Below are 10,888 nucleotides of genomic sequence, written 5' to 3'. Positions count from 1 at the left end.
CTTTTCTTTACAATAAGGCTTTCAAATAAGTCATGGCTGTACGGCAGTGAAGCATTGGTGTTGAGCACTGATGTCATGCTGTCGTTGAGGATGAAGATGCTTAAGTGCATAAGATCGGTAGATACCATTTCGACGAACCGAGCATCACGTGGGCGTCTCGAAATTGGGGGCGCGATGGCTCAGTGGTTAGAGCACGAACTTACTAGCCAGGAGGTCCGTGGTTCAAATATGACTTCTGGCTCTCGACTCACTTGTCTAGGCTTGGGCAACCTGGCAGTATCCCAGCCCTCGTGCTACATGACAGCTAGGCACCTAGAGGGTCTTACAACTGAGCGATTGTCTGTATCGTTATCTCTGCCTGTCTCCAAATTGGTTGCCTGCCTCCCTACTACAAACCTCGATATCTTTCCCTCAAAAGTGAACAGGTTTTATACTTAACGGGGTCAGATATTCGCATCTGTTTGTAGAAAGCGAAGGATACGCTAGAGCCTTATTCATTATGCCCAAGAACAAAATCAAGGTAGATTCGAAAACAACGGTGAATTATAACTGTGATTGGTCACAATGATCTGGATGTGTGGTCTGTCTGACTAAAAGTTCGCCCAGATCGCTCACGGTACAATAATAGGGTTAGTAATGGAGCGACTCTAGTTGTGAAGGCAGGAGTGGTGGTCACATAAGGCCTCAAGAACATAGTCTTCATGCAAGTGTAAACGGTTAATAAAATAAACGTCTGGCAGGATCGTAGCAGGTCTAAAGATTGCGCCAACTGTTCCCTGTGTGGCACAATAAGTGGCTCTCAGAAGCACAACCGACGAAATTTCTATTGCTCATTAGTCAGTTGTTGACCACACAACACCTCGAGCTCAGATACGGTTGGATGTCAATGCCAGCTGGCCCATTTCGTATTCCGGAAATCCCCGGTAAACCCTCAGTATCGATCACGTGACCTATTTATGTGTGAAACAGAGTAATTCGGTCAAAATGAGACGCGAAGGAAACTGTAGGTAAGTTAAGTTGCCACCGACGTGACACAACAGATTGTCTGTCACAGGTAGAATATAAACTGCGATAGTGCGACCCACAATACCTTACGGATCAGCAACGTCGCCTCTACGGGCAGAGGAAGTACGAAAGCTCTCGACGTCCGAAAGACTCTCTGCAATGGATGAATTACTCACGCCTCATAGTTTACGCTGTTTAGGACCGTCTGCCTCGCCGGGCCCCTTCCTCCCAGCTCTGTGCTGAGTGGAAGAAACTGAGAGGTTGGCAATCTATCAATTGGAAACGAAGTATGAAAACACAGTTCGGTTTGACATATGCTGCCTCCCTGGATAGGGACCACGGGGCTCAAATCACCAGTGGTTAATAACATTGGCATACATGCCTCACGCAGTCAGTGACGCTCGTCCATCAAAGTTACCATGCGTAGCAGCCTAACTGGTCACACCAACGTTTGCAGCGCTTGGCTATATAGCTCACTCCTACATTCTGGTGACCCAAAGTGTAGAATCTGAAACCAATAACCCTTGGTACATGGTTTATGGCTGATAAACTGAACTGACTGGTTCAGCATGCTTGGTGGTAACGCTCGTTTTGCACAGCAGACGAGCAGATTTGGACATGGCTGAGAATATCCACTGCTGATGAACCGTATTGAAGGTACAACTGGAATACTGTGTGTGTGTGTATGAACTAATCCGAGCAGCAGTAAGACTTCTCAGGGCATAATGATGCAGAAGTCATCTCGACAAACCCTGGAACTACCGAAGACTCACCGGGATTTTTAATTCAGAAACTAACGAAATTGCATATCCTTCATTACGACCACCAGATCACAGATCACACTAAATGTCCATAGCATGAATCAATACCAATTTCGTGATCCGGTGCGGCACAGAAAGGTTGTGTTAGGTGTACTCTATGGAAACGGTTTGACAAAACGTAATAAGAGCCCCATGGACCAGGGTGTGCCCGAGTTCAAATAAGACGGAATTTACAACAAACCACAATCTCAGACTTACAATTTCCATTTCCAAACCTTGCGTGTCACATGAAGCATCGGTAAGTGACAATGACGGTGCAATTACGGGTGGTGACTGGATGTCCACGAGAACTTCCATTGGCGATTGTGCCCGATCCAAAAGAGTCACGCTAGCTGGATGAGGGCTTTCCCCTTCGGTAACCTGATGAATGAGTGTTGTGTCCATATTCTCTACCGCAGACTGTATGTCTGACCGGATGTTGTCTAGGCGCGTCGGAAGACAACGAGATTTGGATGAGGCCACATCTAGCAACTGGACGTTCTCCACCACGCCACTCATTCTCTGCGGATCGAGATCAACATTGTCGAACAAGGTCATGCCATGAGACATCTCCACACCCGTGTCATCCATTGTGGAGAGGAGACTCGGTAGAGAGTGGCGACGCTGCGAAGTAGAGCACAATTGGTGATATATGTAAATATGATAGAGTAATTTGTGAATACTCCAGAGAACACCGCGAATACCAAGTTAGACTGAGAATCTGAATATTTGTAGCTCGGTTGCGTTTACTGGTAGTTGATTAGCTCGCCGAGCTTGGCAACTAGCATGCAAACGTTTGCCACCAATCAGGGAGACATCATTAGTGCGCGCAGTGAAGCTTGCGAGTTGATGGGCAAGCTCTGCGAACAGATCAACAAGCATCTAATCAACTACCAATGAAAGCACTGCCTTGCACTCATCGCCGAAGTGATAACAGAGTTCCAACGTACCATAATTAATAAGTAGAACCGTCACAGCAAATACTCAGTATATTGGTCTCCAGCCAAAAGGCCAATCACAATAAGTAATATCTACCTCAAGATTTGACAGGATGATGAACTCAACCAAACGACGACAAAAGCCATCTTGAGGTTTACTTTCTCAGACTACATTGGTCGCTGGTTTACGCATTTGGCCACCACGGCAGATAAGTTATTTTCGTCGAATAAAGTACACAACGCTCGAAGATGGATCCTTAACTGTTCCGAATCCCATTATAAAAAGTCACATATTGTTGACAAACAGACAAACAGATGGATGCAAAGGTACTCCGAATAGTAAAGGAAGAAAACAGTATGGAGCCACAAGTGGCCAAACAGAATTGGGAAAAGAGAACACCTATCACGGCATTTGATGACCTTACCTTCGGTTTGGGTTCCGATCCTGGCTGCGGACAGTTGATAAAGTCCCACGTTTCGGTGTTCACAGCCTGATCCTTGAGCTCGATCTGAATTGGCTGTGGTTGAATAAAATGTACGTATGATTGGAAACCGGAGGAAAAGTAGCGGAATGATTTCTAGTTAATTAATGAGAGCCCTATCAACATCCAAACAGCATTACCTCGTGAACCAACACCATGGTAAAACATGCTTTTGGAGGAGAGGATTTTCTATCGCGATATTCTATCAGTCGGCTATACTTCGAAGAAACATTTGAGAGATCATGCTGGTACCTAAAATAGCTGATTGACCGATAGAAGGCTATCTCGCGAAGGTCGTGTCATAACTGATCTTGATGTATGGGTTTACCGGCCAACCGTAACTAGCGGTTCTCAATGGGAGAGGTAGGCGATAGGGGGGAGTGGGACAAAGTTCGAGGAGTTACTGACTCAGTACTCCAGTGGTTGCACCTTTGTTGCAACTTCGTCGGTTGCACCTCGGTTTCGATGCATTCATTTTACTCATATTGTGACGGTTACTATTGCCTTGCATATCAATCCTGTATTCGGTAATTCACATTGTGCGGTTAAATACGTGCTCAAAATATGTGCAATTATAAGGAAAAGAAACAATACGCCCAATTGAGGTAAGGAGAGATACAACCAACATACAAGGGGACAGGTGTATTCAAAAAAAGGGTTCTGACGGATCACACGTCCATTAATCCGATGCACCAGTATGGTTTTCAGTTGCAAATACAGAAGCGCACAGCCCGTGAGAAAGGCTCCACAACACGGAGAAAAGCCGTTGAGAACACCCACATGCGTTCGCGGCAGTTCATTTTAATTGGCTCTCACAATCGAAGATGTTCCCTACCGAAAAACCACTGGAGGGAAAGAAATTGCAAACTTCCAGGGCCACTACCCGACTTACCTCGCCAAGATAAGTATGAGTAAGGTATAATTAAAGTGCAAGGCTAGGAATAAAGGCCGTTGGTTCTTCAGTTTACTAGTTATTCCGCTCACACAGTCATTCATTAATAGTACGGAGACCATGCAAAAATCTACACACACAAATCCGCCTCATCAAGTATCACAGAACAACAACAGATGCATTCACAACCCGAAAGGAGCAACTAACTTACTTCTTGATGACTAATACTATTACCCTGTGTTCCGCGACGCTCTCGTTTCACGATACTGGAGACAACCTCCTGTTCTTCTTCAGTTAACGTCAGCTGTCCTAGAAAAGCAGCAGCGGCTGCTGCATCCCAAGTTCGCGTCCTTACGATTCGTTTCGTCTTCGTCACCAATTCCGGACTGTTTTCGTCGATTTCAGCCTCCAAAGTTTGCGTTGATGAGTCCATGAGAACACGCGAAACACAATCGATACCCGTGGCGCTATCATCATCTGCTTCGGCTACCCATGAAGGTCGTCGATGTGTGTCAAGGTTTGGTAGTAGTGGTGATAAACTGACATTGTTCTCTTCTAGCTGACGAATCTGTGTGTGAGAAAAAGTGACCAGAATCCACCGCGATAAACAGTGAAGACGGACAAGAGAGCCCACTGGTGGCACGTGCGTACGTAACAACGGAAGTAGGCCAATCAGATGTAGAGTCTGTGTCACTGTGTACTAGCGAATCAGTTTTCGTAGTATATGGCTCAGGAGTAACATGGTTTATGAAGAACGACAAACTTTGTATTGGCTTTACTCAACGATGATGAGCAACCAACAACTTCACAACCTCCGTCACACAGCATGACATCCCAGTTCAGCATGTAGTGTGGATTTATAGCTCATCTAAATCCCACGAGTATGGAGGAGCTCGTACGCGGGTGTTGATGAACGCCACGCGTTCGGTTCCATCTGCTTCGAAAAGGTTGACAAACAGCTATTCTGCAGAGGGAAATTCCCTCAGAGGATCCAGAGGTTTTTCAATAACACCCTCCAAAAGACCTACCTCTGATGGCTTCAGTTTAAGTTCTAATCATTCAACAAACGCACTGACAGTTTAAGCATGTTGGTCCGCTATCGCGTTGGGTATACAAAGTGTATGAGTGGATTACGGCAGTGTGAAAAAATATTCCAAATATGCGCCACTCTGTCCTCCCCACTGCAAATCACCTGTAACGGAGTTTAGTTCGAATCCCATGAATACGTAGAAAAAATGAATTCGTGATTAAAGATACGCAGCTAGGAACAACCTACTACATGCAAGTAATCAAATCTTAAGAGCAAGAACATCAAGTCAGAGAAGGAGAATGGTTCCGCGTCCCGAAGTCAGTTTATGGCATTGATATCAAAGGATATTTGAACTCTGTCACGTAAAGTGAAGTGGAGTGGAACAGTGTACTGTTTGGTTTCGACGGATAACCATGTATGATATAAAGGTCAGGGTGTCTGCACCGAAGATAAAATTTTCACCGGATCCGGGGAGTATATGAAACCACTGAAGATACAAGGCATTTAATCTGGTCAACAGTCGGTGAAGCCTCACGTAATGTAGACTAACCTTCATTAGGTCATTGATTCGGCGAAATCAAAATAATGCACACATGTTTACGACTACGACTATTAAGCTACTCATGAGTAGTTAAATTATTGATCCGTTCTAAATAAACCATCTTCCAGGTCGCTATCGAGGTGCGATCGGATACCAGAAACCATAGCTCGGTTGTGATGAATGCGCACGAAAGACCCCAAATGAAAACCGGCTCCTGTGTCAAAGCCAAGAGGATTCGAACAACAAGCGTTCGGAACGGTGTCCAGCAAGAGTGTACACCAATAAAAACTCTGCTATCGATCAACGAAGCAAGATTACCCGTGAGTCAGTCAAAGGCTTTTAATTGATTGGTTTAGAATCCGAAGAGTGAAAATGCATCAGATGAAGGCTTGTTCGAAACAAAGCGGACATCACAAAGGTAGCAACCTAAGAAGCCCGACGAGAAGGACTTACTCTTGTTTGTGCCTGTAACAACTCCTCTAAAGGGACGAGCTCCACATCCGTCTGGCTTGATGCATCGTTCAAATAAAGCAGCGCAACAGCTGTTTTGACAACCTCCTAAAAGTGACACAGAATAGATTGAAATAGAAGATGAACAGGATCCCCTTGTTAAATCAATTGGGTTCCAGAATTAAAGCTGTCTTGTGAGGTAAATTAGGTCGTGGAACGCAGTACGAAACACTGGAGCAGGTAGCTAGTGCCGTTACAGTATATGCTGCCTGTTGATGGTATAGGCTTCGACTGGATGAGGCTGATGATGCTTCACTGCCGTACAACCATGATTTATTTGAAAGCCTTATTGTAAAGAAAAGAGTAAAAGTGGACGGGGGAGGGACTTAGTGCTAGCTTACCACAATCATTGCGAGGTGCCTATACCTCCAGACATTCACTCCGGCGATCTGGATAGAAACTGACAACAAGAACGCCACTGATATCGGTTGGCAGCCATATCTTGTAGTGTCTCCAACCAGGCACAGTGAGGATCACGGATAGAAACTGACAACAAGAACGCCACTGATATCGGTTGGCAGCCATATCTTGTAGTGTAGTGTCTCAGGCACAGTGAGGATCACGCGGTCTCCATAAACGTGAAATCCATATGAGTCGTTCATCAACAAAACATTTTGAAAATGAGTGCATTTCGTCAACTGGGTACTTCATTCCAGTTTATTGCACGATAAGCACTGACTTCTCATTCCACATTAGTTTTCTAGCTGGAGAGTCAACTTATTCGTGATTTCAGTATTCTGCACGCGGCTTGGTGCCGTGCTGTATCATGTGGGTTCGCACTGTTGGGTTTCACGGGATGAGTCACCACCCAACAATCAAGTGCCTGCTCGTAGAGTTCATAGGGTATCGACCGTAACCGTATCAATCGATGAGCGTTGTCATACTCAACAGTGTGAAATCCACCTGACGCTCCGTAAGATTGTGTTGATTCCGGTGGATGAGGCGCATAGGTGTTGAGTAGTACTCGAATGGAAAAACCTTAGGCTGTAGCACCCTTTCGATGCCTATCTGCGATACCAACGGGCGGGGGCGCAAGGGTTGGGATACTATGAGGTTCTCCAAGGCTACATAGGAGCAGTCAAGATGCTGAGGTTCGGTTGAAACCACGGATCTTCTGGCTGACGCCCTAATGGCTGAACTGTCTCGAGATAAAGTCACCCTCAGACCTACAGTGACCTCAGATGAAGTTGCAGTTGTCCAGGAATGTAGTTGGGGACGAAGAAGGAGGTGAATTGTGCAAAACCTCATGAAGTGAACAGAGAATAGGTAAGTAGCTAGGGTGCAGAGCGAAGCCTAGTGCACAGACCCTTGCTTTTATGAGCCTATCACGTCCTTCGGTTCGGGGTGAACTCAAATGGTTTTCAAGCGGGTATTTTATGAAGAATAACGGTGAACAAATGTACAACAGAAATTCCCTAAGTTGGTATGGTCTCGTGTCAGTGGCTCCGTTTACACGGAAACATTCATTCAAACGTGTTCTAAGGCACGGTGTCCTTTCGAAAAATGTCCAATTGCTCTAATACCATTTGGAAGATCACTCATCACGGTGCCGACTGGTGTGACTGCAGCCACGAGTCAAACAGGCATACCAACCATAACTCCACTTCATGTTTGGATCGCCAGGACAGCGCTCTTCATGTACAGATGTTGGCTTCGTAGCCTTCAAGAGTCTTCAATCTTGTAAAAGGACCGTCTGTATTAACTTGGTACCTTGGCAGCTCAATCTTCCACATTGTAGGCTGAATAAAAAACTCCATTGTAAAAATTGTCGTTCCTCATTCTCATGTCGCTAGGTAGAAGGCAGCTGCGATTAACGCCCAAATTACAAATGATTTTTCGAGGAAATGATCCCACCGAGCAGAAACCTACAAGTGTTTACAAGCGAACACCACCATCAAGATCATTAGTAAAAAGCTGCGTATTTGACGTGCAGTGGTTATAACTGCCAGTTTCATTCACTGATGGTTTGGGGAAGCGGGGTAAATAGCTACGGAGGCGGTAGCTGATGTAGTTGATGCTTCAACACGGGAGTGTCAGTAGATATTTCATTGGGGAGATCTGGGGTGATATGCATTGAGGTAACATCTCGGATGCACGAGCGTGACTTTGATCCGTCCCGTCTCGGGGACCCCATCCAGGGAGACGGCGATGACCAGCGCAACTGAGTTTGTTGGTAACGGATTCCATACTTCATTGCAAATCACTGTTTGACCTCCCTGGAGTCGTTTAAGTTCTTCGTGTGGCTATGCGGAAGGCGCTCTTCGAGGAAGTCGGCCAATTGGCACACTGAGTACGTGACCAGGCCAGCGCAACCTATGGAGTGTGATTAGTTCACCTACTGCGGCCGAGTTATTTGCTTCTAAAACCGCTGAATATTAGGACAGAAATCAAAAGAAGTAGTCGACATGATGGGGTACGACTCTCACGGGGAGAAACTCCTCTCCGAGGAGAAAAGGCTGGAAGAAGAGTTTTACTCAGTTTTATCCAGAGTCAAATAGAAGGGGCTTAGTTGTTCCGAAACTCAGCAGTTGACTAAATAATTTGCTATGGTCTTTGGTTTGTGTGTGACCTAGATGGGGCAGTCATCAGTGATGCGCAAAATATGTTTGTAATGACCCGATTTGGAGGAAGAGACCTATCACCTTATTGGACAAGTATCTCACACAAAGTGCATAGTAATTCTCATAATGAAATTACTGTAGCCCCACGGCCTTTCATCGTAATGGAATTAACGTACGTCCGTTAATTGCGTGCAACATGTGTACACAGTAACTCCAACTCACCTGATTTTCAGTAGATTCTTCTTCCGGTTCTGTCTGACAAAACGAAGACGATGAAGCAACCAGAGACACAGCAGTGTGATCGGATGACTGAAACACAAAAGGATGTGAAGCAGTGACAGAAGAAGGAAGGCTGTTGGTTAATGTAGCAGACTTTGCGCTCAATACCAACAGCTAATTCATAATGCTACACATATTACAAACCTGAGCATCAAAACCCTTCGGTACGCAACAACGGATTCGCCCGTTAGACAAGACAACCACGTCATGAGATGAGCATCAAAGTTGCTGAATCAGGAAATCATGCTATCTCACCTCCTGGTGTGCCAAGGCAGTTCCATTGTCATCACGCCATGTCGGCGATCTAACATCGCCCAGAGTGCAATGACAGAGCTTGCCCCCGGCAGCCATCGGCGTGCAGACTAAGAAGTCCGGGGAGAGCGAGTGAAAATCAAAAACTCCATTATTATTGGTCATGCGAGGAGAGAGGGCCCAACCACGAGAATGGGTTATATCGGACGCCCGTCGGCACATACAGTTGAAACTCCCAAGCAGACTATTTCCTTGTTCCAGACGGGAGACCATTGTGTGCCGGGGCGCTGATTGAGGACGGTGAGTGGCGTCCTGATGCTTCGACTCCGAGGCCTCAATGGAATCTTCGAGCCACAGAGACTTATTGTGATTAACAGAGTCCATGGGATCTTCCGTCATGATCGAGACACCGTTGACCAACTTAGCGGCAAGTAATTCCCCTCTGGAAAACAAACCACATTCAGAAAACCTCAGCTTATGTTCCAAGTTAGTCGGATCTGTGGAAGACTGAAGCCTGTAGGCCGTAATCTACAAAAAATGATCGAGATTGAAAAACTTTCTCCAAAGTGGCCGCTCACCAAAACAGGTGCTAAGGGAGCAACAAGGGACCAAATGAAGATTGCAGATACCGGCCTTTTATTTGTTGCTTTTATCTGAAGTGCAGGCAGAACTTTTATGAGGACAACAAGCCCGAAGTTTTTTGAAAACCACCCAAGGATGACTCGATGTGTTAAGCAGGGTGTTCGATCTATGGCATGAATTCCAAAGGTCACATTACCCTTTTCTACATGGCGTCTTAATGTTGTACCAAGTCACCTTTTGACTTCCACTGAGACGCCTTGGAATTCCTATCGGCCCACTTAATAAAAAGCACCGAGACGCCCTAACCTGAGAAGTGCATCGTCCAGACCGGAAAATATTCGGGTCTACAAGTTTATGCTAAACAATGGCAGTGTAGCGCGCTCTAGGCACGTAAGAATGACACAAAATAGACAACGTGTTGTACACCATAGGAAAGCAGTGCTAGATGACTTGAAGATGCACCAGTTTCATATATTGTTTTCATTTATCCAACGTACTACTGCAAAACACCCAGTATATCCAACCCCCTAAACTGCTTGCTAACTAGAGATTGACAAAATTACCCGACTGTACTCCGTTCAAGCTCGATATAGATCAGTGTTTGGGAGACAGAATTACTGAATAAAAAAGTCCGCGGTTCGCACCCAACCTCGGTAAGTCGACTGTTCCTTTCTAGACTTGAGTGGTATGATGAACTTACACTCAGACCAGTATTGTGGAACAGCAAAGCTTCTCAGCAAGAGAGAATCATGGATAACGGGCAGACTATCCATAAGTGGGAATAGATCTTCACCATCATCAAAGACAGCAACACAACATTTGACACTGGTGCTTCATTGCCGTACAACCATAAGGTTTGTCTAGTTATATACATATATATATAGTATTGAAAGCCCTACAGAGAAGAGAGGAGAAAAAGAGTGGGGAGGAAGGGGACCTAGTGCTGGCCTATATCAAGCATACTGAGGTGCCTACACCTCCAACCGCTCAATCAGACAATCTGGAAAGAAGGTGAC

At 45.6% G+C, this 10,888-nt stretch overlaps 2 protein-coding genes across 2 annotated transcripts in view; one reads left to right on the top strand and one right to left on the bottom strand.

The window, feature by feature from the left end:
• T265_04139 (hypothetical protein) overlaps nucleotides 1–1,369 on the top strand; it is a gene marked incomplete at both ends in the record, with an annotated part of 4,679 nt that extends 3,310 nt beyond the window's left edge. The window contains one exon of the mRNA XM_009168797.1: nucleotides 1,205–1,369. Within this exon, the coding sequence (XP_009167061.1) occupies nucleotides 1,205–1,369 (165 nt within the window). The remainder of the gene's footprint in view (nucleotides 1–1,204) is intronic.
• The window catches only part of T265_04138 (hypothetical protein), a gene marked incomplete at both ends in the record, with an annotated part of 82,337 nt that overhangs the window by 28,589 nt on the left and 42,860 nt on the right, over nucleotides 1–10,888 (bottom strand). The window contains 6 exons of the mRNA XM_009168796.1: nucleotides 2,025–2,429; nucleotides 3,169–3,261; nucleotides 4,329–4,685; nucleotides 6,142–6,246; nucleotides 8,982–9,068; nucleotides 9,294–9,732. Coding sequence (XP_009167060.1) covers nucleotides 2,025–2,429; nucleotides 3,169–3,261; nucleotides 4,329–4,685; nucleotides 6,142–6,246; nucleotides 8,982–9,068; nucleotides 9,294–9,732 — 1,486 coding nt within the window. The remainder of the gene's footprint in view (nucleotides 1–2,024; nucleotides 2,430–3,168; nucleotides 3,262–4,328; nucleotides 4,686–6,141; nucleotides 6,247–8,981; nucleotides 9,069–9,293; nucleotides 9,733–10,888) is intronic.

This window comes from Opisthorchis viverrini (genome assembly GCF_000715545.1).
Source record: "Opisthorchis viverrini unplaced genomic scaffold opera_v5_65, whole genome shotgun sequence".
NCBI lineage: Eukaryota > Metazoa > Platyhelminthes > Trematoda > Opisthorchiida > Opisthorchiidae > Opisthorchis > Opisthorchis viverrini.
The sequence above is the reverse complement of the archived record's forward strand: the minus strand, read 5'-3'. Positions and strand labels throughout refer to the sequence as shown.